At 33.8% G+C, this 24,979-nt stretch overlaps 7 protein-coding genes across 14 annotated transcripts in view; 3 read left to right on the top strand and 4 right to left on the bottom strand.

Moving 5' to 3' along the window:
* Mical (Molecule interacting with CasL) overlaps positions 1–4,881 on the bottom strand; it is a 41,625-nt gene extending 36,744 nt beyond the window's left edge. For both annotated transcript variants that reach the window (XM_066292316.1, XM_066292317.1), the window contains exon 1: positions 4,712–4,881. The gene's annotated coding sequence lies outside the window, so the exon portion shown is untranslated. The remainder of the gene's footprint in view (positions 1–4,711) is intronic.
* Positions 4,882–6,449: 1,568 nt separating this feature from the next.
* EMC1 (ER membrane protein complex subunit 1) lies at positions 6,450–10,196 on the bottom strand. The gene has a single exon (XM_066292486.1). The coding sequence runs from the start codon at positions 10,068–10,070 to the stop codon at positions 7,404–7,406; it is 2,667 nt and encodes an 888-aa protein (XP_066148583.1). The 5' UTR covers positions 10,071–10,196; the 3' UTR covers positions 6,450–7,403.
* Positions 10,197–10,297: 101 nt separating this feature from the next.
* LOC136344756 (gamma-soluble NSF attachment protein-like) lies at positions 10,298–13,296 on the top strand. Its single transcript, XM_066292491.1, has 8 exons — positions 10,298–10,508; positions 10,742–10,809; positions 10,884–10,968; positions 11,042–11,267; positions 11,320–11,390; positions 11,448–11,602; positions 11,953–12,194; positions 12,253–13,296. The coding sequence occupies exons 1-8, from the start codon at positions 10,450–10,452 to the stop codon at positions 12,349–12,351; spliced, it is 1,005 nt and encodes a 334-aa protein (XP_066148588.1). The 5' UTR covers positions 10,298–10,449; the 3' UTR covers positions 12,352–13,296.
* Positions 13,297–13,353: 57 nt separating this feature from the next.
* ArfGAP1 (ADP-ribosylation factor GTPase-activating protein 1) lies at positions 13,354–18,148 on the bottom strand. 3 transcript variants are annotated; one of them, XM_066292487.1, is made up of 10 exons: positions 17,882–18,148; positions 17,238–17,405; positions 16,523–16,636; positions 16,207–16,466; positions 16,035–16,149; positions 15,861–15,983; positions 15,713–15,772; positions 15,415–15,602; positions 15,230–15,322; positions 13,354–15,158 (listed from the first exon to the last, which is right to left on the bottom strand). In XM_066292487.1, exons 1-10 carry the CDS (start codon positions 17,939–17,941, stop codon positions 15,011–15,013), a joined length of 1,329 nt encoding a protein of 442 aa, XP_066148584.1. In that variant the 5' UTR covers positions 17,942–18,148; the 3' UTR covers positions 13,354–15,010. The 3 variants fall into 3 exon arrangements, with proteins under 3 accessions (XP_066148584.1, XP_066148585.1, XP_066148586.1); XM_066292488.1 differs by having other exon boundaries at positions 15,894–15,983; XM_066292489.1 differs by lacking the exon at positions 15,713–15,772 and having other exon boundaries at positions 15,894–15,983.
* A 146-nt stretch (positions 18,149–18,294) lies between these two features.
* On the top strand, positions 18,295–19,955 carry Rtc1 (RNA terminal phosphate cyclase 1). The gene is made up of 5 exons (XM_066292490.1): positions 18,295–18,681; positions 18,775–18,960; positions 19,016–19,120; positions 19,261–19,460; positions 19,514–19,955. The coding sequence occupies exons 1-5, from the start codon at positions 18,387–18,389 to the stop codon at positions 19,865–19,867; spliced, it is 1,140 nt and encodes a 379-aa protein (XP_066148587.1). The 5' UTR covers positions 18,295–18,386; the 3' UTR covers positions 19,868–19,955.
* Positions 19,956–20,124: 169 nt separating this feature from the next.
* Chrac-14 (DNA polymerase epsilon subunit 3 Chrac-14) lies at positions 20,125–20,844 on the top strand. The gene is made up of 2 exons (XM_066291703.1): positions 20,125–20,567; positions 20,616–20,844. Exons 1-2 carry the CDS (start codon positions 20,297–20,299, stop codon positions 20,726–20,728), a joined length of 384 nt encoding a protein of 127 aa, XP_066147800.1. The 5' UTR covers positions 20,125–20,296; the 3' UTR covers positions 20,729–20,844.
* Positions 20,845–21,059: 215 nt separating this feature from the next.
* LOC136344337 (E3 ubiquitin-protein ligase LRSAM1-like) lies at positions 21,060–24,971 on the bottom strand. Of its 5 annotated transcripts, none has more exons than XM_066291693.1 (15): positions 24,842–24,971; positions 24,541–24,761; positions 24,186–24,428; positions 23,828–24,128; positions 23,679–23,773; positions 23,412–23,441; positions 23,161–23,262; positions 22,993–23,101; positions 22,825–22,942; positions 22,646–22,771; positions 22,351–22,594; positions 22,128–22,297; positions 21,960–22,078; positions 21,682–21,911; positions 21,060–21,615 (listed from the first exon to the last, which is right to left on the bottom strand). In XM_066291693.1, the coding sequence occupies exons 2-15, from the start codon at positions 24,646–24,648 to the stop codon at positions 21,496–21,498; spliced, it is 2,115 nt and encodes a 704-aa protein (XP_066147790.1). In that variant the 5' UTR covers positions 24,649–24,761; positions 24,842–24,971; the 3' UTR covers positions 21,060–21,495. The 5 variants fall into 5 exon arrangements, with proteins under 5 accessions (XP_066147790.1, XP_066147792.1, XP_066147791.1 ...); XM_066291695.1 differs by having other exon boundaries at positions 24,541–24,671; positions 24,842–24,969; XM_066291694.1 differs by having other exon boundaries at positions 24,541–24,755; positions 24,842–24,959.
* Positions 24,972–24,979: the final 8 nt, after the last annotated feature.

Genomic DNA, 24,979 nt, shown 5'->3' with positions numbered 1-24,979 from the left:
TGCGAGCGCACCCGCTGAATGAATTTCAAAACGTACCTGCGATAAAAGCTCCATTTATTTTTTTATTCCGCCCTGACATTGTTATTCGGACTGGTCAACAAGTCAACGTCCTGACCAGTTAGTTGGCCCTGACCCTGACCTCCACATTGCCAAACTGAATATGATTCATATGTGCAACTCTGGTACCTTTTAATTGGCTTTAAATTTCGGTCAAATTAAGACGACTTTCTTTTTGCTGCAGTAGTGAATACAAGAACGAAAGACGACATCAGGAGCACCTTTACAAGTCGCATTACGTTCCTCAATAAAAAAAATTCAGTTTGAGCCGGATTTAAGTTGGTCTTTAAATTGATTAATCGTATTATGTGCAGTTTTGATCATAACAAAACGGTGCATGTGCACTTTAAGGCAACAACAATTTATTATGAAAATGTTTTTTCTATCTGCAAGGTAAAATGAAACCCTTGATTTGAATTTATGTATTTACTGTAATATGCACAAAAATTCTACCACTTGGCAACACTGTTTACTGTTTGACAGGCTGCGTCACGCGATATTCCGCCATGGTTAATTGTCAACAAAAGAACGTTGTTTTGCCGTTTGCATTCCTCTGAACGTTGTCGCTTACATTTCGAAGACATTTCAATTATCATAGTGTTTTTGGCCCCAAAATAGTAATTTCAATCGAACATATCATGTTTTCACAAGCTCCATAGGACTTGCGATGAATTCTTTATTGGAGAGTCACACGTCGTACCCACTGCATTTTTCTATGAACATTCAAACAATTGTTCATCTAGCACAATGAAAACTCCCATAAAAATCGAGCTGAATAAACTTCCTCATGAACTTCGATTCCTTCACTGTGTTACTAAGTAGACCGTGTCTTTGGTCATTAATACCCAACGCACTTCACCAACCTGACCAACCAAATAAAATACATTTTACTCATCATTATTCCGCCCAGGTTTCCTCAAATTCTTAACATTTGTGAGCGTCGTTTCTGGTTCATAATGTCTCGCACGAGTAACCTGACTAGTTTAACATCAAAGATTTGGTTTCGGTTAAAGTCACACACAAATACCTTTTAGCTTGCTTTACTTACCCGGTTTCAAGTCCGCAATTTGTATTATTCATAAGATTAATCGATGATTACGAATGCGATTTCTATGTGTAATCTAGCAATTGTCATGCTTACGACGCAAAGTGGTTCCTGTTAGTATATGTGTTTGATTAATATCTCCTTATTCTATCACCAAAACCCGATACTAACTTTAGCCTTGATTTTTCTACTTTGCGAAATTAAGAACAAAATCATTCTTTCGTGACGTAATTGCAGTTTTGATTTCGCTTACCTCATACTTAATTTTTTCCAATTTTATTGTTGTTTGGAGATCCATTTAATTGACTATCGCAACATAAAATTATTTTTAAATCTGAGCTTCAAATTAGCTGAGTTTTTATCGATGTTGATAATGAGATATAATACAGGCTGATAATTATGTTTCTACTAGAGTAATCAATTAAGCAGTGATATAAGTATGACCAAAGATAAGACCGGCACTAATACTTCCTTCCATACAATTAGGAAATAGTCAGCATTATGCCTTAATTAAAAGGCAATTAAATATCTCCATATGCAAATATTTTATAAACCAAAAAATTTATTTACGTGTTTACTCTATTCAAATTGGATACCTTGTCTAAATTCTCGAATAACCCTAGAAATCATCCTTTCAATTACTCATCTTCCAGGACATATAAAAACAGATTCGTGTTTTATCCGCGCCCTATATGGGGGGTAGTTTCATTACTCATCGTTCTTGGACTCTTGCCAATTCCCGTTGCTTTATGCAGATGAATCTAATGTCTGAATAGTGAAATATTAGCATGAAAGCTGACTATTTACCAAGTCCAAGAAATAAGAATAATAAAAAATATATATGTGTACATAGGTATTCTTCGAGTGTAAGGTCTATATGTATTCGAGTTTCTATAGTCGTACCCACATACTTTTTGTCTGTATTGTCTTTCTCTTAAGATTAGCAGATTATTTGTATTGATGAAATGAAATTTCACTTCTGGGTCTGCAGCTGCGTCCCCAATTTGAACTTGATCTTTATGTCTATTGCTGCTAATAAATGTAAATTTAACAGTGTTGCCTGAATATCAAACATCCGTAAACACGACATTTTACGAAATAACGAGTAGGTACTGCTTGTAAGAAAGTAAATGGTATGAACAATTATTGGAGCGCGAAAACAAAACTTTTTTACCATCGCTTTATTATTTATCTTGGATGGTGAATTGCTTAATGGGGATGAGTTACCCATTACGGAGATAATTCATTTGGAAAGTCTAGTGTAAAATGCACATAACGAGGCACATAAAGAAAAAATAATAATAATACATATTTATCTCCATCCATTTGTTATTATATGCCTAGGTACCTACAGGGTATTTCTAACTGCGTGCAGGGTCTCTGGAACCGTGTTGACTACGAGGCTCTTAAAAAAAAAGGAAAAGTTGCCTTTGCTCTTGCCTTTGCGGGGGCATATTTAAAAATTAGCGTTAATAATTCCGCAAATAAATCAAATTTTAACGACACACTAAAATTTTCTTTGAAAAGAGTCTGGTGAAATATGCCCATATTGGATAAGTCATATATGCGTATACGTGTATTATATTGCTGGAGGTATTTCTTATCATGTAACACAGGGTGTTATTTTAAACTTTTAATTCGGTTTTTACGCGTCTGCAGTATCTTCGAAAAAATATCAGCCACAAAATACTATACCAGCATACACTTGTTTGTACTTGGTCTTGAATATTTTTGGTTTATATATTTTCACAAATTTCTCTACACCCCTTAAATTTTGTTGACTCTATAAAGGATTCTGAACCCATCTACATTCAAACTTTCCTACATATCAAATGATATGTAGGAAAGAATTAACAATTTAGTAACAGTTGAAAAAAATTAAAATCAAAATTGAGTTCACCCTCTGAGAATAAATACCCCCAAAACGTAGAGGGGATTAAACAAGGGTCGGCATCCCGATCATCATCCCACGAGCGAGCGTCGCTAGTCGGTGGCCTTGTCGTCGGGACGCTTCGATCCATGAATTTATCAGACTTTCTACAGCCTTCCTATTGTGCTGTCTCTATATTTTGTGAGTCATATGTCCACAAGCTGAAGTTCGGAGACTAAATCATTATTAGGTACTTAGTTAACACTCTGTATGTTATTACATGCGCATCTTTTGCTGATTTCAAAAATATAAAGTTTTGTGACTTTATCTCTAATCATTTCCATGTAATCGAGTTATTTTTGCTCCATATAAGGATAATGCTCTGTAACACGAACAAAGAACTTTAATTTCACACCTTTTATCTATTGAAATGCAGGTGATTCATTCCTTTATAGGCCATCCTGATGGAATCCATTCAGGGTGTTATTTTTAACAGGAGCCATAGGGATTTCTATGCAATATATTTTGTTGTTTTTTTTCTTCAAATAAGTCATAAATAAATTTACCTAACAGCTTTTTTAAGCTATTTAAGTGTCTTACAATGGACATTACCTATGTGTTTGCGCTAGTACAGTTAAAAAAAAATGCAGATGTTAACATAAATAGTATAGGACTTCTAGACTCATGTTGGTGAAACGATTTGATAAGGTGAATTAAACTAGGGCTGAAATCCAACCTGAAGAGATGAGAGATACCAACTAAGGTTCTGAAAGAATATATTTTACATGTTAATGTTAAATATGAGTTTAAACAAACACCTACCATTGCAACTACCTAAAGGATTACCTGAAGAGCAAAAACTTGCCAGCTCTATTTTCTTTATAACTTGAGAAATCAATAACAAATTATGTAACAGAATAAAATTCCTTTGAACTGGCTGAGTCTTAATGAAGATAGAAGGAAGAAAACTTGAAGAAATAAATGTTGAGTCTCCTTGTATCTTAATCAGTGATCCCAATAATAAATATGATGTTAAAGTGTAGTCAAAGACTCTGGCCCCGAAATTTCATCTTTTTACATATTCATTACATTTTACATACATATTATCCAAAAGATAAAGAATATGAGATAGAAAAAAGAGCAATGACATATAAAAATCTGAATAGCAAAGAAATGGAAATATGGATTTAGATGAATAGCAACCCAACAACTCTCTCGATGAATATCAGCTCACAAACTCTCTCAAATACTTTTTTGCATAAGACTACTATTTAAAATTTAACGTATCCTTTTTTTTTATGAATGTAGTTTTTGATCCTGGAGACCATTCACCAAGATGTACTAATGACTTTATCAGAGCTCTAGCTTGAGCTGTTACAGTCTCCTACTATGAGCCAAACTCTCTGTTCAATTTTGGTGTAAGATAACTTGAACAAAGAAAAATCCCATTATTATTAGAAATCCTTTAAATCAATGATAAATGCCCATAACCGCCCCTCAATTTCACAAAACCTTGAACTCATGAACTGAGACCAAGAGGTTCAAGGTAGGTATTCCATTATCTCAATATTATAACCATAGTTTAAACTGCCCTTGAAACATATAAGGTGCAGTTCCTAAAACTCTACTTGTGTCTAAATCAATTCTAAACGTTTGTTTCACCCTTTTCTAACAGAATTCTCCTAAAGTTGATTTTTTACTCCCCACATGAACAACTAAACAATGCCAATTTGGGTTACCTTCTCAGGGTGGTAATTTGGGTGGAAAATCCGGACGTAACAGCACTAGACCAAATCACTTCACTATGGATTTTAGGAAAAACTATCCAAATGATTAATTTTAGATCAAATTAACGTAAAAATAAATACATAAGCACACTGGCCCCCCGATATGTCAAATCGCGGACTGAAATGAGGAAAAACTGACATTTGTTTTTGTCAATTAATGCTGCGGGTGGCGCTCTCTAACGACGAGGCTCAGTAATATAAGAAAGGGGGGAGATCAGGGACTTAGTAAACTGGACACATGGACAAAATGTCACAAAAAAAATTAAAAATCGGCTGAAAAGTTGAAAATTTGCAGAAATTAGCATTTCTTTGGAGGTCTTCAATTTGTTTTTGTCGCCTATCAAATATAAGTTCTGTTTAACGTTCTGGACCAAACTAATTAACAGGACAATGTGGCAGAATTCGGACAGAAGCAAATTGGACGTGAAGCAAAAGGTTAAATTTAAAAACCCGCAATAAAGTATTTGAATAGATATCTGCTACGTGATCTTTTTAGTCTTGAGCAGCTTTGGGGTTTGGTTCTGTAGGAATGTCACTCATTAAGAGAATATTCAGTCTTATATGAGGAGCCCTTTTAAATTCATATTTATTTTTCCCCGTTAGAGTTATTAAGATACAGTACTTACTATTTAAGATTAGGATTGGCCAATTATGACTCGCCGTTTTTGTCCCCTTTTTAGACAGTCGATTCAAAAGCGCGATAATGAATAATATTCTAGTTTTGAAGGGGTTTACTTTACGTACTAGCCGATTAATAAGTGCTGATATTGTTATGAACATTCAAAAGATACAAATACTCAATGTAGTAATAGTGGAATTCGTATAATCTTGACAATTTGGTAAAGCTCCTTAGAAATATTTTTACTAATATTTATACCTAAATTGGAACTAGTGGATAAATTTTTTGACATACTTAAACACCAATGTTATTTTCACTGGAGTTGAAGTCATATGCAAGATTCACCCAATAATTAACCATATGTGTTATTTCACATGATCGTTGAGAATCGAACCCACTATTTAATCGGCACAACCATTTCGAAAATCCGACCCATTCAATACCTTTTGGCAACCCTTTAATCGTCTCTATAGGCACTTGATACTTCCCTTTCTTTTAAAATTTAGTTTGTTATAGTGAAACTGTTATGGTACTTACATATGTAACATATCCTGTTCGTGTTATTATGCATTTTATGATTTCTCCGAGTTTGTAGAGTATCAATTTTAGTTCAAATATATATGTATGTATATATCGAGGATTTACTAGTTCATACATTTTAATATAATGGTATTAGAATTAATAATAAGATCAGGTTAAAGATGGCAGAACCTTTTAGGGATGAAACATCGTAGAATAACGTTACTACTATCACCGCTACTAAAAGGTCAAGTGTCGGGGAATCCCGTTTTGGAGTGGAGTTTCTCCCGAGAAATAACAATAAAAGGCAAGAGCAAGAGATGGATAGGCCCGGTCGAGTAGTAATAAATTCGTTAGTCTGTCTTTCTCTACTAACATTTATTAACTATGAAAAATGTTCCCTGTGTTATTCCGACATATACTACATAAAACGATCCAATATTACGTATTTTCAAACCTCTTAGTCCTGGTCAAAGTCACTTTCTTTCAATTCATACAGGGTGTTTCACTTAATGGCCCCCCAAGTGCAACAAGAATAATAATAAAAGTCAATTGGTTTTTATATTTATTACATCCACATTACGATTCGTAACAATAATATATAATAAATATTTACATATAGAATACTTTTTTTACAAAAAAATCCATATTATGTATACATACAACGATCAGTCACCCAATGATGATAATTTGTTATTTTATGTGCTATTATGTGATATCCCAACAAAACGGATTTTTGCTCTATAGGTAATGACTTAATTATTACTACACTTACATACCCAGCAAGCACCAACGGCGCACAAACGTTTTCTGAAGGTTCACCATCAGTTAAAAATTCAAAACGAAGTAACTGAAATATTATAGTCTTATGTGCAATCATTCAGTGTTAATTATATTAAAATGCTTTGAAGTCTGCAAGTAGATTATTAAAAATATTTCTTTATTTCTTCTCTTATGACTTCCGAGACCCCTAATCTCAATTTTATGGCGGAGGAAAAACTAAATGCAAAAATGTATGGTATTATATTTCATATGTTATGAGTTCTCTAGGATATGTTGCTTGTACAATCTCAAATGGAAATTTTCAGATTTAAGAAGAAACCAAATTACGGAAATATATGTCCTTAATTGGATTTCCACCATAGTCTCCAACAGCTAAGCATAGTATAAAATACCTGAAATATTTAACAGATTGCACAATATCAGAATAAATGGTTTTGATCCAGATCCAGAATATTTATTGAATATGGCCCCGAGGGTGACTTACATTGGTACCTTTAGTTAATAGTCTGGATTTAAGTGACAACTAATCTTATAACACAAAACCTGATGCTAGCTATAATAAATTACAACAATGTCCCTATCCATATGTCCACACCATGTTCCAACACACAAATAATGTACAAAGTGCTATCTCACTGAACCTACCTAATGCGAACACATTTAATTTATACTTAGAACAGAAAAAACAACAAATTCACTATTAACCTGCTTTACCTAAATACATCACTTCCATGCTTGTTTTAACATTTTGCGGGCTGCCAGATGTTTGGTAATGAAAGATGCTGCAATCAGTAGTGAAAGAACCAGCACGATCAAGCGGTGATCGAAGTCATCCTTCAGAAGATCAAAGGTCTTTGAAGGGGCCACACGGGTGTAGAAGATATCAAGGCCATGGACTAGAATATGGCTTGTAGATTCCAGACGAGCTGGCGCGATTTCTATCCCTCTTATCCTGCTTAGAGTTTGGTTGTAATTAATTATTGCTTCAGAGTGAAGGGGAATTTCCGGAATATATGGAATACAGCTCTCTTCAAGACCGCATGGCATGCCAGGAAATCGTGGCTGCAGCAATAACCAGGGGATCTCTACTACTGCTCCATTGGAGAGAGCAATTAGTAAGAATTTATTTGTGATGCCTCTTTCAGTAAGAGTCACAGCCATTTTGACGGGTACTGCTGGCAAAATATAAGATTGACTTTGAATGTCTGGTAACTGGTGCACTGCAAAGGAACTGAAAACTGTGCTGTTAGTTTGCAAGTGTCCTTCATACAGTTCTATGGCTGAAATCTCCATTCTTCTGAATCGCTCATTGAAGTATGAGTAAACTAACCAATTCTCTGAGTGTACTAAATGAATAGGGCCTTTGGCTCTCTTATGAGACACTGAATATAGAACTAGACCTGTTACACCATCTATGAGGTAAATACTTACCACTGTGCGATGGATTTGGTCAGGGTTAACTGTGGCTACAGCCAGCAAATTAGGATTAACATATTTATAATATACTGAGCGATCATATAGCACTTTCCCTTGTGAGTGTACCCTCTCATTAGGACGTTTGGCACTAACTTCCACTATTTTTGAAGGGTTTAATTTGATATCCCAAGTTGGGGTCACTCTTAATGAATTTTCTTCACTGTATCTAAGACTAAACCCTGTTAATGTGGAGGTTATTGGGTCTACAGTATATAAAAATGTGGTTGACAAATAGTCTTTAATCATTGAAAATGATTCTATAGGGTATAAGTGTAATTCATTTTGGTCAGACAACACTAAAATTGGTTTTAAGAAGTTCTTGTTTTGGTGGGGCAGTAATACTGCTTGAAATATTTTATATGAAAGTCTTTGAATTCCCTCTGAAGAATGGCCACTGATTGGATCAAATTGGAACAAAATACCTTGACCTGTTATGGCATCTTGTGCCAATAAAATGCACTGAGCAGGCAGAGGTGCATATTGTGCAGTTCTTTGGACTAACAAAATTACCTTCTCTTCCCCATTTATCCTTATGAAGGGCTGCACATTGGGCAGGCGATAACTCCAGGCAATTGAGCCTGATAAGGTGTCAATGGCAAAGAGTTTTCCAGCTCTTGTGGCCACTACTATAATTTTGTGAAGCCCAAACTCATCTCTAACCATGCCACTAGTACTTAGCAATTGATTACCAAACAACAAGTTGTAAAGTTGATTGACTTGAGTGGAGATTCTATGTGTGAACATACTAATAACACCCCCACTTTCATCAAACTCATGTTCAATTGATGCATCCAATTCAGACACTGGTAGCTCAATAAATTCTGTTGCCAAAATGCTGCTCAAGGCCTCTTCTCTAGTCCACAAAATTTTGCTTTCAGGTAGCCGTACTAGCAATAGGGCATGGTCAGTGGTACTTAACAGCAAATCTGTTACTGAGTTTCTGGTGAGCCCCCCTAAGATTATTGGTGCTCCAAGTCCTATAGGATAATCTAAATCAACTCCCAACAAGTCCCTTCCACTTTCATAATCTTTGGAATTCACTCTAATTAACTTATCTTTATTGTTATCATTGGCTTCTAGTTGATAAATCACTTTCCTGCCTTCCTCACTGACAGTCACAGCATTTGGCATCACATCAAATAACTTGGTTATAATGTCATTCCCCTTCAACACTAGCAATTTAGCCTCATTACTGTAGCGCACAAGCACTGCTGGTTCTTCTTGATTGAGTTGAATTAGGACTACATTGTAAGCTACTGTCCCAATTACAGCTTCCACATTTTTTGACACAAAATCACTGTTTTCTTGTAATAAGTCTATGAAGTAAATCTGATTTGATTTGAGGCAAACAAAGTAGGAATTTGCTGTAACACAGTCAGATATTCCTGTGATCCAAGGAGCTGGTATCTTTCTTACAGATGGCTTTACTTTGTCACTCTGAGATAAAGGATACACAGTAGATTCTAAATGAGACTCGGCAATTGGCACTAAATGAAACAGCTTTCCATCTGCAATGCTAAAGGCACTAGGGATGATCCGCTCCGCATTTAAAGGCCACTCATTCAAGAGCCCTCCAGTGCTGAGCTCCCATGTTCGGACTAGCCAATTGTTCCCTGATCCTGATACAGTTAATATCTCCTTTCCTACAAGGAGCAACTGGATCTGGCTATCACTGGGCTCCTCCAGGAGTTGTCTCCATTGAATATCTCCGGTTTTTAGGTCGAGGCTGGCCAAGACGTTCTCCTCGGTGGCTACGATAATGCGCCTTGCTTCCCAGCTTACGAACTTAACTTTTCCGACAAAGGATCGTTTCCAGTCAAATTTACCTACTTGATCCTCGTACAAAGCCAACGTTAAGTGGATTAATATAGTTAAAAACACTTGTACTTTATATATTGATCGAAAATTAGCCATTTTAGCTGCATCAGGATTCAAATCCGAACTAAAATTTTTATTTTCATAACCTCAAAATAATTACGTGTCTTTTGAGCTGCCAAATTTGACATTTATATTGAAGAATGTTCTACAATGTGTCTTGTAAAGAATGTAGATTTTAATCTGTTTTTAATTTTAACTACAAACATCTGCTCAAGACATTGACACTGACAATGACAAAGTTAAATTATAAAAATAATAGAAAATATTGGAAGACAGTGGAGTTTATTGGAATATTCAAAGTAATCTTAATGGAAAGCGTGCAAATGATTTTTTTTGAAAAATTCAATGGAGGTTTAAATTAATATTCAATTTTAGACAGTTTGAAGCAGGGTTCTGAAAGTTGTGTTTAGAAATTATGGCTGGAAATAGAAAGGTAGAGGAAGGGCTGGAACATATCAAAAACGCAGAAAAGAGGTAGGGACCATTGAGTCATTCATATGGAGAAAATATATATTTAATTAGGTCATTTGTGCCTTCTTAATTAAAGCCTCACTGACTTCTGAAAAATACATACTGGGAGGGGTAGGTGAGGAGAGAAAAAAAATTGGTCTTTATAGTACCAAGAAGTCTTATAGTAAATTTTTTTACTAACATTTTAATTGACCTATTGTATCAAGTGAAAAATTAATGGCATGATCTTCCATTAGTCTAAAAACTTCCCTTCTCAAGTGGCGACCTGATTATGAGACTGCTGCTGAAGAATATACTAAAGCAGGTATAGTAATTAACTTCTGAAGACCTATACATACTTATAAAAGATAATAATTATCAACCTATTGTGGCAAATAGCTACATGTTTCCGGAATGCAAAATCCTACCAGCAATGCAGGGATTGTCTACTCAAAGCTGCAGAATATCACAGACAAAACAGAGGGTATTCTTTTTAAAATATTCAAATTAACATAATCCATCAAACAAAATGATATTCCTTAATTGCAAAATCACAGACTTTTCTACGCTGCAAAGGCCTTAGACCAGTGCATACTAATTTGTAAAGAAATGGGGGACCTCAGAGACATTTATGACATGGCAGAAAGGGCTGCCCACATGTTCCAGAGTCAAGGAAATCCAGATTCTGCAACAGCCACTTTAGAGAAAACTGCAAAAATCTTGGAATCACAATGTCCCATGGAGGCATTAAATTTATTCCGGCATGCAGCTGATATAGCAGGGGTAAGTAGTATCCAATTGAAAATAGAATGGTATTTTACAGATTCTTCATTAGATACAAGATAATCAGCGTCAAGCTGCAGAGTATACCAGTAAAGTGGCAAGATTACATGTCAAGTTGCAACAGTAAGTCATCTAAAGATGCGCAGCTTTGTTTTAAAGTTCAAATTGGGTATTTACTAGATATGATCAAGCTGCAGATGCCATAAGAAGGGAGATAGGAATTCATCAAGCTCATGAGTCAATTCAGGCAGTAGGGCGTTTGGTAGTGGCTTTAGTGTTGGTTCAGTTGGCAAGGGGAGATATTGTTGCAGCAGAAAAGGCATTTAAAGAGTGGGGTAAGTGGTGTTTTACCAGTCTTCAATTAACAAAAAAATAGTAAATTTAAAAGTTTATGTTGTCACCTACCTTACCTTAAAAAATTTCTGCCTCTTTAATTCCTCAAAAATAGGTTCATAATTTTGTCCAGGTTTCGTTTTTGGGTATTCTTAGGCTGTGAACAAGTATTCTATTGTAAGGTAAATAAATGCCAAGATTGAAGATGCAAACGATGTCATTCAAGACTTTGGACATAATAATTCCTTTTGCAATTGCTTCCCCAATATAAATTTTTGTAATTGTCATTTCTGTCATTAATCGAGTGGCCATTAACTAAAAATAGAGTTATGAATGTGTTGTCATCTATTAGGGAACTACTGCGATCCTCCCGAAATCCAAAACTTAGAAATGTTGCTTCAGGCCTACGATGAGGAAGACAGGGACAACGCAAAACGCGCTCTAAACGACCCTTTTATCAAGCATATGGATGTAGAATACGCGATTTTAGCCCGGGATTTGCCTTTACCTCAAGGCACTGTCGTGACCCAGAAAAAACCAATTATAGAAAATGCTACAGATGAATACAAGCGAGTTAGGCCTCAAAATGACGAGGTAAGATTAATACTTGTCAGGAAGATACAAAAATGAAGTAGTGTAATTTTGCCTTTAGTACATTCCTTCAGAAGGGCGAGGGAAGGAATCTACAAGAGATATGGAGGAAAGGGCAACTGCAGAAGATGAGGACGAATATTCCGGAGGTTTATGTTAGATACCTTTACTTCGATCGAAAAAGATATATATTATTAAATCGCATTTACATAGTTCTCAGTGTTTTAACTACCACCTAGTGCACTCTAAAACAGTTATAAACTTATTAAAGCTTAAAGCGGTCTTTCTTTCCATTACAGATTATTGAGATATATTTGGTTTCAATTTTAAAACAAATAATTTATTGTGCTTTAATGCATATTCGCTCTGCTTTGCCAGACATGAAACGGTCTTGAATCGTGTTAGTCCAGAAATTAATGTTAAGTATTAAGGATAAAAAATTTTAGAGTCACATCTAAGTATTTGCCATTTTGAAAGTTAATATTATAGTTCCAATGTGTGCAAAGTTTTTCATATTTGCAGAGCGGCATCCATTTCTTAGACTAAAGTGCGGTTTAGGAGTTGCACACGACTTTACAGTTCGTGTGCACTTTTAAACCAATTGTAAGTTATAAATTTTTTTAATATAAAATGTTGGTGCCTCAGCCGGTTTCTTTCGACACTTGCGAAATTATAATTAAGAAATCGCGATTCCCAGTTTTTAGTTCAAATTCAAGTTGTTGTGATGTGGCACGCTTTCTTTTTTATTCCCCTAAAGAATTTTTTTTTAATTAGTAGGGGACAGGGATTTGCGATCCAAACCCCTATTTTCTCATTTATGAATTATATTCATAGAATTGGCAATGGATTAGAACAAAAGAGCGACAGAACATGATTTTTAAATTATAAGTTGTTTTGACCCGAATTCATAAATCGAAAGAAACCGACTCTCGTCTAAGTGGACCCGATCCGTTCTTCAAATTATTCTTAAGCGAGTTGTTTGTTATTTATCCTTAGGTACTTTTAGGCTCAGCTAGTCATTAATATAACAGAACTATTGGCAGAAATTATTGTAGTAAGTGTTTTGTGATAAAATATAAATACATCCTTAATGGTCAGCATACAATATTGATTTTTTATTACTCCTTGGTCACGATACACACTAAAATAAAACAAAGTAAGATGTAAAAATATGTTATTGGATATATTTTTAATTACAGTTCATACAGTAATAACAGATTTACTTTATACATCTATTACAGATACAAATCATACATACATAAATTTACTTACGTACAATGATTAATTATGTATGTATTAATAATACCGAGCAACATGTGTCCTTGTGTATAGGTAGTGTAAGTTCTACCTAAAAGAAATATATAACCAAAGCAAGATAAAAAATAAAATAAGCATATGTTAACCACAATTTCTTTGTTAAAAATTGTATTGCTAATACTAATAAAATCAATATTTAAATTGCCAAACCTAGTAATATTCAGCCCTCTCAATAGGATAAAGATATTCCTATATAGGTTCCTATAATTGAGTTCAATGTGACAGACCCTTATTTTTTTTTCAAAAATAAACACCTTTAAATTTGCATTCGATATCTGTAACAACATAATTCCAACCGAATTTGGCAGGAACAATGGCCCTGATGCAGATTATATACTTGCAAAAAATTTCTGTGTCTATTTCAACACTCTGGACTTTACCCACAGAAATTACGAATTCCACCTTTGGTCCTACTGAAACAAAAATCGGGAAAGCAAGTTTAAGGCAGGACGGAAAATTACTTCCAATTACAATTAGATAAAATTTGAATAAAGTGCAATAAACCCGCAAGTTTAGATTATTATACTGACTTCCATAATGAATTTACGTCTCGTTTATCTATTATGAATGACAATACTTATGTTTTAAACACATTTTATGGTCAAAGTGGCAAAGAAAATGAAAATCGAGGGAAACAAAAAGTCTTCGCGTGAAATACGTATAAAAACTACAAACTTACATTTCTTACAATATTTATGTGTGCAAAGAGGTCATAACCAAAATTGTCCTTTGTAGAAATCTACGGTTTGTTTAAAATATCTTAAAATTATGTAGAATCAAAAAAAAATTAAAAAATCGCCCAAATTCAGGTCTTCTAACTCGAAACCAAAGAGCTTGACTACTCTAGTTCCCATTTTATAACACTTGTACTCATTCTCATATCCAACATATTTTGGCAATAGTTTAGCATATACGATTATTCAACGAAGCGACATCCATCCTTAAATTGTAAACATAAAACTTTCATAAGAATCTTTTTACTCAATTTCTTTCTATTTTACGGTATAAGAGAAGGAGGTGTCACTCGTTGAATACCTCCTTATATTTTGAAACATATCCATTTCGCACAAATATTTAAAATCCTCTAAAATTGAAAGTAATGCAATTATGAAATAACTATTATTCAGAAACGCGCTTTTGATGATTTTGACTAGCTAGAAGTCAATAACTAAGAGGTTTTAATTAATTGCAATCTTATGGTCTATACACTATACATTTCTCCTCTTCTACATTAATCACTTAATAAACAATCAGAGTAAAATATAAAAACATGTAACTTTTACTTATTCTCACCTCTAAAAACTTGAAAGATATAAAAAAATTGTTAGCAATATCTGGGTTTCAATATGTTGACTTTTTGCTATCTAAAGATTTCTATGTTTTCTCACCCACAGAGAGGATACTTGGCACCAAAACAGGACCAAAGTTGAGCTTAAAATGTACTTAAAAAACAAGTAAAAAATATTAGTAAATCTCTCATAAAAATGTCTAAGACTCCAGATTTAGTTATTTAAACTTTCCCAAAGCTCATCGTCGCCCCATTTATCGTCTACAGCTGGTTTTTTTGTTTCTTTTTTCTTCTCTTTTTTACTGGAAGAAGTTTTAGTATCAGTTGGAGATGTTGTTATGCTTGTGTTTGATGAATAATCTCTGTGAGTCCCATGTAAAAATAACAGAAAGTAAGGAAGGTAATGTTAATCAACTCAACTGAAACAACTCACCTGTAATCAAATTGGTAACCGCCAGACGGGGTATCATTCTGATAGCCCCAACTTGAGGATTCCCAGTTGTTTGGAGATTTAGGACTAGAAGCTCTGAAAGGGAAAATTAATAATTGTTATATTCAAATGGTTACCAATTGTTTTTAATGTTAAATTAATATAGAGAAATGTCAGTAACAACTTACTTTGATCCCTGCTGACTGCCAGTGCTCCAATCGTCTTCCCGCCCATAACCATTACCACTACTAACCAAAGAAGATCTTTCGCCCGGAGAGTGGTAGTTCTCCCCGCCCACTTGGCCATACCCACCCGATCCCGGTTGCGAATTCGTACCGCTCACTTCCTTCCAACCCCTGCGGCCTAACTCCCCCATCTAAACAAACCCAACCCCATACTACCAAAAAAGTAAAACCAGAATTCTCACTAACTAATTAATCAAAAAAATAGTGAATGAATTGGAATATGATTAAAATAAGAACATACCTTAGTGGCTAAGCTTGACACTTGACTACTAACGTCTTGAGCCAAAGTCCCTTCTTTCACCTACACTCGCAACAAAACCAAAATAATAAGAAATAACTCATAATAAACTTAACTGGATGAGGCAAAAATAAAACAAACTAAAACGAACCTTTTCGCCTACATGAGAGCTAATATCAACTACCTTCTGAGTTGCCATTCCTCCATATTTAACTACGTTTTCAGTCGCCTTACTGGCTACTTTGGTTGCTGAGGATGACAGGAATGACCACCCCTAAAAAGTCATCTTTACACCCCATAGAACATATAGATAAGAAAAACCTACACTGGCTAAAGAGGACAGAGCTGTATCTACAAACTCTTGTGACTGACTCCTAGGTGGTGTTTCTTTTGTGTAACCAAAACCGCTGTATTTGCCCCCCTGGCTTGGAGGCAAATCACTATAAAAACCATCAATTTAGCCTTTTAGTATAGAATAATTTGTTAATACCACTCACTCTCGTCTGCTAGCATTGTCAGCCTGTCTTTTTGCAAAGAATTGCTCTGTCTGGTTTTTAAATTCAAGCGAATTATAATTCTGATACCCGCCTTGGTAACTGTTGTTAGAAGTTGAGGAGTTGTAGTTCTGATAGGAAGAATTTGAATAATTGTTACTAGAAGTGGAGTTAGTTTGTGAAGGCGAAATGTAGTTGCTTGTATGGTTTTGAGCTGGTGATTTTCTTTCATCCCATGGTTTACCTTGTACAAGAGTAGATATCTAAGAATGTTTCCCATGTTAGTTTAATAATGAATTTAATGGATATCATGACTTACTTTGTCTCTATACAAAGCAGCAGCTTTAGAGTTGTATTTTTGCTGAATGGTCATTGTATCATCCCAATCAGGTTGGGCTTCAAAGAATACTCTGGCATTTCTATTACCTCCTACCTGCACATTTAATCATTTAGGATGAAAATATTCATATATGCTGTTAAATTCAATAGAAAAGCAGTTTCTATGGAATGTAAACATTTCATTAACACTCAATTTTAGTGTTTCTATAAGAATTACATTGTGTTAAAATTAAGACTATATTGATAAATTGGCTTACTATTTAAATATCAATCTACTATTTTTACAGGAACCAAGGAGGAAATTTGATAATTTATAAAATTATGAATTTAATTTCTGATTTGTGCTCATCATTATGTTACTCATGGAGCAATCACATTTGGTATTCTCATGAGTTTTCACTACATGAAATATTTATCATATTTATAATAACAGTAACAATGATTCTGTTTAGTGATATTTAACTGAGTAATTTTATGGGTAAATATAGTGAAATATTCTGTTCCAGTCTATGTGTTAATTGCATGTGTGTTTAGTATCCTTAAGTGTCAGGTTTTTTCACTTTATTGGCAGTAGTCTCATTTAAAAAATCAGTGTCATTATCATTCTAAATCTCAACACTAAGGGTACCAAACACAATTCAAAAGACTTTAAAACTAAAGATATAAAGTTGGGTATTAACATGAATTTTTCACACCTTCATTTTTTCTAATTCAATGTCTTTCCATTTGTCCATGGTGACTGATCGCACAAAAGATAAATGGACTCCAAGACTTCTGTGTTTTCCAGAACATTCCAGGCATATCCAGATGCCATAAGTTACTGACACCCATTGTGGATTGTGAGTCCCACATTCGAAGCATTTCTAAGAAAATAAATATGATTTTTGACCAAAACAAAAAAGGTTGTAACCAAACAAGACAACAATTTTAATAAATAACAAGTTCTCAAAGTGATTGTGCTATGCTTCTGTTATGTTTCCAAAACCAGTCACCAAATCTGGTTTAAGATTCATATAGGGAGATAAATTAAAATTGGGAAGTCTTAAAATAATTTAGGAAACACTATATACATATAAATAAACACATATAAAAACCTTAAAATGTTTAAACAACGTTCCGAAATTTTCAATAGATTTAAGGGACTTCATTCAGTGCAATGACAGCATTGATCATTTTCTGAGAAAAATACTCTAACACACTCTTTCTTTACAGAGAAATAAAACCTGAAAAATATATTACTGTCTCCTCCATATGGAGCCATATTTTATTGGAATTAAGATTTGACGAATAGAAATTAATTACTTTTTAAGATGATAATTAATGAAATTGTGATACTCACATCATTTTCGTTTTGGGGTTTCAATTCTTGCAGTACACGTCGGGTCCTAGGGCTCGCCATTTCCTATATTTGTCTAGGGGTGTATTTTTCTAATATCACATTAAAGAGCTATAAAGTGATCATAACAAGCGATAGCGACAAATTCGACTATCTTTCCTACGTAAATTTGGACTATTTAGCATAACAACAAAAAATTAAATAATACAAGAAATTGGACTAACTTTTGACGTGGAGTCTACGACCCGATGGAGAAACAGGAGAAGGGATATGTGACGTCATTGTGATGTTTCTCTTCGATGACGTTTGAATATTGATTTTCTCCGTCCTTTATTAATAACGAAAAATAGAAAAAGATGTTTATATATCAAAACATGAAATTGGCTATCATTGACCTTGAAAATGTTTATTGTTTCCATCCTAACCAAACTTCTTCACATGTTGCTCTTTCAAATGTAAAGTTTATTCAGATAAAAGTTTATTAATTAAAATTAAAAAAAAACTAAAAATGTCCAGAGCCATCAAAAAAGGAAACACGCTTTTTTACAAAGGCAGCAATCTTTTGAAACAACGACTGGTTTTGTCGATTTTAAGTGGCAAATCTGTAAAAATAAGTGATATTAGGGTATTGGAAGATGAGCCTGGACTCAGGGAATTTGAAGTGAGTTTAGTTAGATTGTTGGATAAAATCACAAACGGGACCGTCATTGAGCTTAACGAAACTGGAACCACTTTGTATTTCCAACCTGGACTTCTGTTTGGGGGCACTGTTGAACATAACTGCTCACTCCAAAGAGGCATAGGTATGAAGCTCATTGCAATAATTATGAATACCTTTGAACCTCAAATTAAAGTTTTAAAAGTAGTTATTGAGCTTTCCATAAAATTAATTTTAGGTTATTATTTGGAGGTGTTATTTATGCTTGGCTTCTTCTGCAAACATCCCCTAAATGTGACCTTGCTAGGAGTTACTTGTAATAACATTGACCCTTCAGTAGATGTTTTAAAAACATCATTCATGGAGACATTAAAGAGGTTTATTTTTGATGATGAAGGCCTAGAATTTAAAATTAAAAAAAGAGGTGACTAATGACGCAAAGGTGCTTTTGTTTATGTTATAATTTTTATTTTAATTAGGCATGTTACCTTTGGGTGGAGGAGAAGTAGTCTTTAAATGTCCAATTCGGACTAAACTAAGACCCATCCAGTTCTTGGAGAGTGGAATGGTGAAAAGGGTGAGAGGTAATTATTGCTGAATAGAGTCTATGGGCTCTTTATTTTTTTTGACATCACTTTGAGGGTAATATGTGAAAACCTGTCTAAATTCGAATATTGCTATACATGATAAGATGAATTATTCATTCTTAATATTTTTTTGCTAGGAACTGCATATGCCTTGAGAGTGTCACCAGCAATGGCCAATAGAATGGTTGAAAAGGCAAAAGGAGTTTTACTAAATTTTCTTCCTGATATTTTTATAACCACTGATCAGTGTAAAGGAAGGCAAGCTGGGAAAAGTCCTGGATTTGGTGTACATTTATATGCAGAGACTACCCAAGGAGTTATATATTCTTCTGAACAGGCAATAAACTCAAAATTATTATAAAGACCACTAAATCTAACAATATTTCTTAGGTTTCTAATAATATTTCCCAAGGTGAAGAACCATCAATTCCAGAAAACATAGGAATGGCAGCAGCTCAAAGACTTCTCTATGAAATTTATCTAGGTGGGGTAACAGATTCATCGAGCCAAGTTTTAGCAATCCTAAACATGGCTTTAGGGCCTAAGGACGTTTCAAAAATTATAATTGGGCCTTTAACTGAATATTCAATAGGATTTTTAAGAAATTTGCGTGAATTTTTTGGTGTTACCTTCAAGTTGGAACATTACAACAGTGATGAGGAACGGGAGAGTGTGGGTTCGGATAAAGTGATGTTGACCTGTGTGGGAATTGGATACAGTAACATAAATAAGAGGACTATTTAATATTGTAATCAGTTGAATTTTTAATGTTAAGGTTTGTATAATATTGAAACAAAACAATTCATGTTAATATAATTTTCAATAGTTGAAACTATCTTTGTTTTTTTTCATTAATTTTGTTAATCAATATATAAATTCATCCTAACGAGCTATTGGTTAACGTAACGATTTAAAATAGCCGCTTGAAAAGATGTATTCATTTGTATCCGAGCGGCCATATTGGGTTGCCATTTGACATATCGCGATGGTGGGAAATTTTGTTGTTATTCAACTTAACCTCACAATAGAAAATGTAAATAAACCCCCCTATATTCAGAATTAAGGCAACTGTTAAAGCTTTAAATTTCTATTACAAGCCTTAATTTGCACGACTGTCGTCAATTGATCTATTTTAACCATCCTATTAGTTACTTTCTACTCAATTTCTTAATTATGGCGGAAAAATTAGAAGATTTAAATCTTCCAGCAAACACAGTGGCTAGAATCATTAAAGACTCTCTCCCAGACCATGTGTCCGTGGGAAAAGACGCTAGAGCTGCTTTATCTAGAGCAGCTTCTGTGTTTGTATTATTTCTAACCTCACAAGCATCCCAAGAGGCTAAAAGAGAAAATAGGAAAACACTGCTTGGAAAGGACGTTATTACAGCTTTGGAGGAATTGGAGTTTGATGACTTTATTTCACCTTTGAAGTCGCTTTTAAAAGGTAAGTGATTTGGATTGTGAGGAAAATTTCATAGCTGTTTTTGTTTAGATTTTAAAGAAGCAAAATCAAAGAAAGGGGCGGCGATTAAAGGAAAAAAGATGCAAAATGGAACAGAGGTAGATGAGGATGATGAGATAATGGATGAGGAAAGTGGAGATTGAATATCATAATATAATCAGCTTTCTCTGTCTACTCTTTTATTTTAAATGTAGATAGATTAATATTTATTTTATCATTTTGACAGTAAACTGTTACATATAATTTTTTTCTGGCTAAATTCCATATGGTCACTTATTTCTTTCAGGCAATATTTGCCAACTACCTGTAATTTTTCACAAAAAGTGGGCTTAAAAAAGTATGAGTATAAAGTATAGTAAGTATAGTAAGACCAGTTACAATAACAGAAAAAATTAGTTTCTCTGTTCACACTCTTACAGTTTCATACTCAATTTGATACTCTGGGCAAAGCACGTTAGAAATGAAACAAAAACAAAAGATTATATTTGCATGTATTGTATAATTCAATAATTAACATTGGTGAAATAATTTCAATGAGAATAGTAGATCAGCGTAAATTTTCCTTCTTATATCTTCTCCTTCAATGTCCATACATGTTCGTTTCCTTTCGCTGATAATTTAATAATTAATATGGCACTTTTGGCTCATCATTAAACCCCCTAAGCATGCATATACAGAATAGACAATCTAACTGGAAGTTCATAAGTGTTTATGTTAAAGGTCAGAGAAATATGAAATTAATGTCTTTAGCTTTCAATTTGGGTTTCCAAGGATTCAAAGAACATTGACAAATTTGTCTTAATATTTTTATCCGTCTAGTTGGATGATGTCTAGTGTATAAAAAGTAAATAAAGCGCAATAAAAGCAGTATTTTAAAAAGTTGTGTGAGCTACTAAAATCCCAAAAACTATTAAAACAACATTGTGACTTTTCTCTCGATATTGGTCCTGCATAACGGACATTCTCGCATTGGCCCTGAACAATTAGAACAGCAGCAAAAGTGGCCGCAAGGTACAAAGATAACTTGGCACTGAAAATTTTAAAAATAGAAATGTAACTTTTCTATGCAGTTTGTCAAATGCAAATAAAAACTTACCTCTATATCTAAGCATATCACACATTCAACAGTGGTTATGGCTTTAACATCGTCTGGTGGGGGAGGAGCTGAGGCTTCATTTTCTTCAGCTTCAGGAGCTGATGGAATGTGATCATAAGATATTCGTTCTTTTGAATAGGTGTGCAAAGAATCTAGAATTTTTTGACGATCAAATGGAATCCTAATTCCGGCTTCAATTAGGTCTAACTCAGTTATGCTTTCGGGGTTTGCTGAAATATATAATTTGCAATGATATATTTAAAAATCTTGATTATTACATTGAGATTGCATCAATTTGGCCAAAAACGGTAGACAATGTAAAACTCCATTAGACAATAAGGTTTCAGCCAATCTCGGATCCATGTTCTTCTGAGCGTGAGATAACCCTTGAGGCAATCTAATAAAGTTTACATTTTGAATCGGAAAATACGACATATAAAACCTACTTTTCTAGCAGCCGCTGATACTGTCTTAACCAAAAATCTTCGGAGTTATCACATATGTTGTCCTCCATAGTTTGCAGTGTGGATAAGAGTTGAGAGCGTCTCTCTCTTTGTTGTTCGAGCAGATCCATTAATAGAGTAGATAAGTTCACGCGTTGTTCAGCCAACTCGTTCTAGAACGTATTATATACCATCAAACGCCATTTCCAAGGATATCCAAACATACCAAATGCTCATCTATTTTTAATTTTCTTCTATCCAATTCAATAGTGGTGAGAGCAGCTAATTGTGATTCAACAAGTCTTACTTGCTGCAGTAGGCCCCAACTACGAGCATCACCCCTTTCCAACAAGGTACTCACTGCAGCCTTCTGCAAATGGTTATCCTCAACTAAGTTTTCAACTAAGTTTGCTTTGTGGATGTCATGGTCTTTTAAAATACGCGCCAATTTGGTGTCAGTTTCTAATTCCCTAAATCACACCTAGTTGTATAACAATTCTATAATAATTATTTGAACTAACAATTCTAGTATACTTCTCGACGTTTCTGTTTTATCTTTGTTATACTTATTAAACAATTCAGTTTCCTGCTTTAAAATGTCTTGCATGGCAGCTAATATGTCGGCTTTGTGCAAATCTGCATTGTACCTTAAAAGATCTAATTTAATACAAAAACTTAAAACGATTTTTAACATTTTTACTTATCAACGGCACTTAGAAGTTTCCTTTTTTCCTCTTCCTCTTTCTCTAGCAGCTGCCAGACTGGTTCTTTACCCAATTTTAAAAGTTTGTTTATAGAAGTACTATTGTAATTTTCCGCTAAAATCGATAATTAACGTTTATTTTAAATATATATGACTATAATTTACCTTCTTGAAGCTGTTCTATAAGTTTGAACCTCTCAGCTTCCCGTCCTTGTTGAAATCTATTGAGCGCAGAATCGAGCTTTGATTGTCTTTGAGAAATTGTGGCTAATAACTGAAAAGTTTGATTGTCTTTGAATTCCAATAAATTGGAAAAGAAAATAATTATTCTACCTTCTGTCTGTTAGCTTTGTGCTCATTTGCCAATTCGATTTCCTGTCTTTGCATTAATTCATTATTTTTCTCAATTTCTAGAAACTCTTGCGCTTTCTTTAACTGCAAATGTTTGATAAATTTATGCACTTAAATTTTATATATTTCAACTCTTACATGGAGGAAGCAATAAGTGAAAGAAAAGGTAAATTTTACTAAGCTTTAAGCTATGAGTATGAATAAGTGTGAGTAAAAAAATAAAATACACATGCCTTTTTTCTCTCTAGCTCGCAAATTTTCTCCTAAAATATAAAAGATAAGTCAGCATGTTGAAAATAATTGGAGCTAATCTAGTATCAATGTTAGAGGAAAATAGGTGTGTTAAATTGAAATTTCTCCAACAGTTTTTAAGCTATACACAGCTTATAATTACACAATAATTTTATATATTTCTTGAAATTTCATCTATAGGCTACTTCATGAGTTTGAAGTTTAAATTTAACACAATATAAGTATTTCCTTTAATCTATTCTAATTACCTGAAAGTGGTCAGGTTTACTTATCTCTCCCAAATTTCTATCCTGTTTTCCATCAAGAAATTCCTCACTTGAGGGAGTGTATTCAATGCCAACATCTACAAAATTGTAACAAAATCTACACTCAATTTTATACAAGATAAGTTTATTACCAATACAAATATAATCCATTAAGGCCTCTAAACCATTGGCAACCACTTCACTGGGGGGGTATACAAAATTCTCACTATCTAAACACAAATTACTTAAAAGTTTTGCTTTGCAAATACTCTTTGGCAGTTGTTTTAGCATATCATTTCCTTCTAAGTTTAACATCTTTAAAGAGCTTAAATTTCCTATATCGTCAGGCAGTAATTTTAGTTTGTTATTATTTAAACCAAGACATTTCAAATTGACTAAGTTGCACAGTGAGTTTGGCAAGGATTTCAGTTTGTTATTATCCAGATAAAACTCCTAAAATGTTTAAAATATACTAAGCCCTGTCCTTTTTTTCTAAAAGCTACTGTCTACCTCTAAATTTGTTAACAACCCAATATCACTAGGCAAATATTCAAATTGATTGTGGGATATATTGAGAACTTTTAAACCTGATAAATCTTTTAAGTCACCCCCTCCTGATAATGAAGATAATTGATTTTTGTTGAGAATGAGAGACTGCTTGAGGAAAACTCTGCAGAGTGAATAGATACCATTGGGAACCTCTGATAAGTCACAAGAAGAAATATCAAAGTCGGGTTCTGGGTTCTCTCTGGCCTGAAAATTGCAAAGTATGTTTATTGCAAACCAATAATATTAAGTAAATGGGGCCGTTGAATGTCTGATGTAAGGCATAATTTTATGAATTGAAAGTTGAATTGAGTCTTACCAGATAAAGTTTATGTTCGAGAAGTTTTTTATTGCAGGATTTCTTCCTTCTGAACATTGTACATACTATATCACATGTTACAAATGATACTAGTTCTGATACAACCATTGATTTTCGCTTTTAGCTTAAACCTAAATAAGTTAATCTTCTAAGTAATATATTTCTCAAATAACTTTTTTCTTCTCTAAATGACTATTTTATTGTGCACAACTGTTCTAAAACTATGAATCATTATACAAGAGCTGTTTTATGACATCAATATTGTCAATAATACAAAACAATTATGAATATTTTTTCTCACCATTTCTACACACACATTGCTCTCATGTATTCGTATTTATTTAATTAAAGGAAAACACTGATAAATTAAAATTATGTGAAAAATATAAAACATCTACATGCTACAAAACAGTTTATGATTACGATCAGCTGTTTACCT

Source organism: Euwallacea fornicatus, chromosome 17 (genome assembly GCF_040115645.1).
Source record: "Euwallacea fornicatus isolate EFF26 chromosome 17, ASM4011564v1, whole genome shotgun sequence".
NCBI lineage: Eukaryota > Metazoa > Arthropoda > Insecta > Coleoptera > Curculionidae > Euwallacea > Euwallacea fornicatus.
Note: the sequence above shows the minus strand (reverse complement) of the source record. Positions and strands in the feature narration are given on the sequence as shown.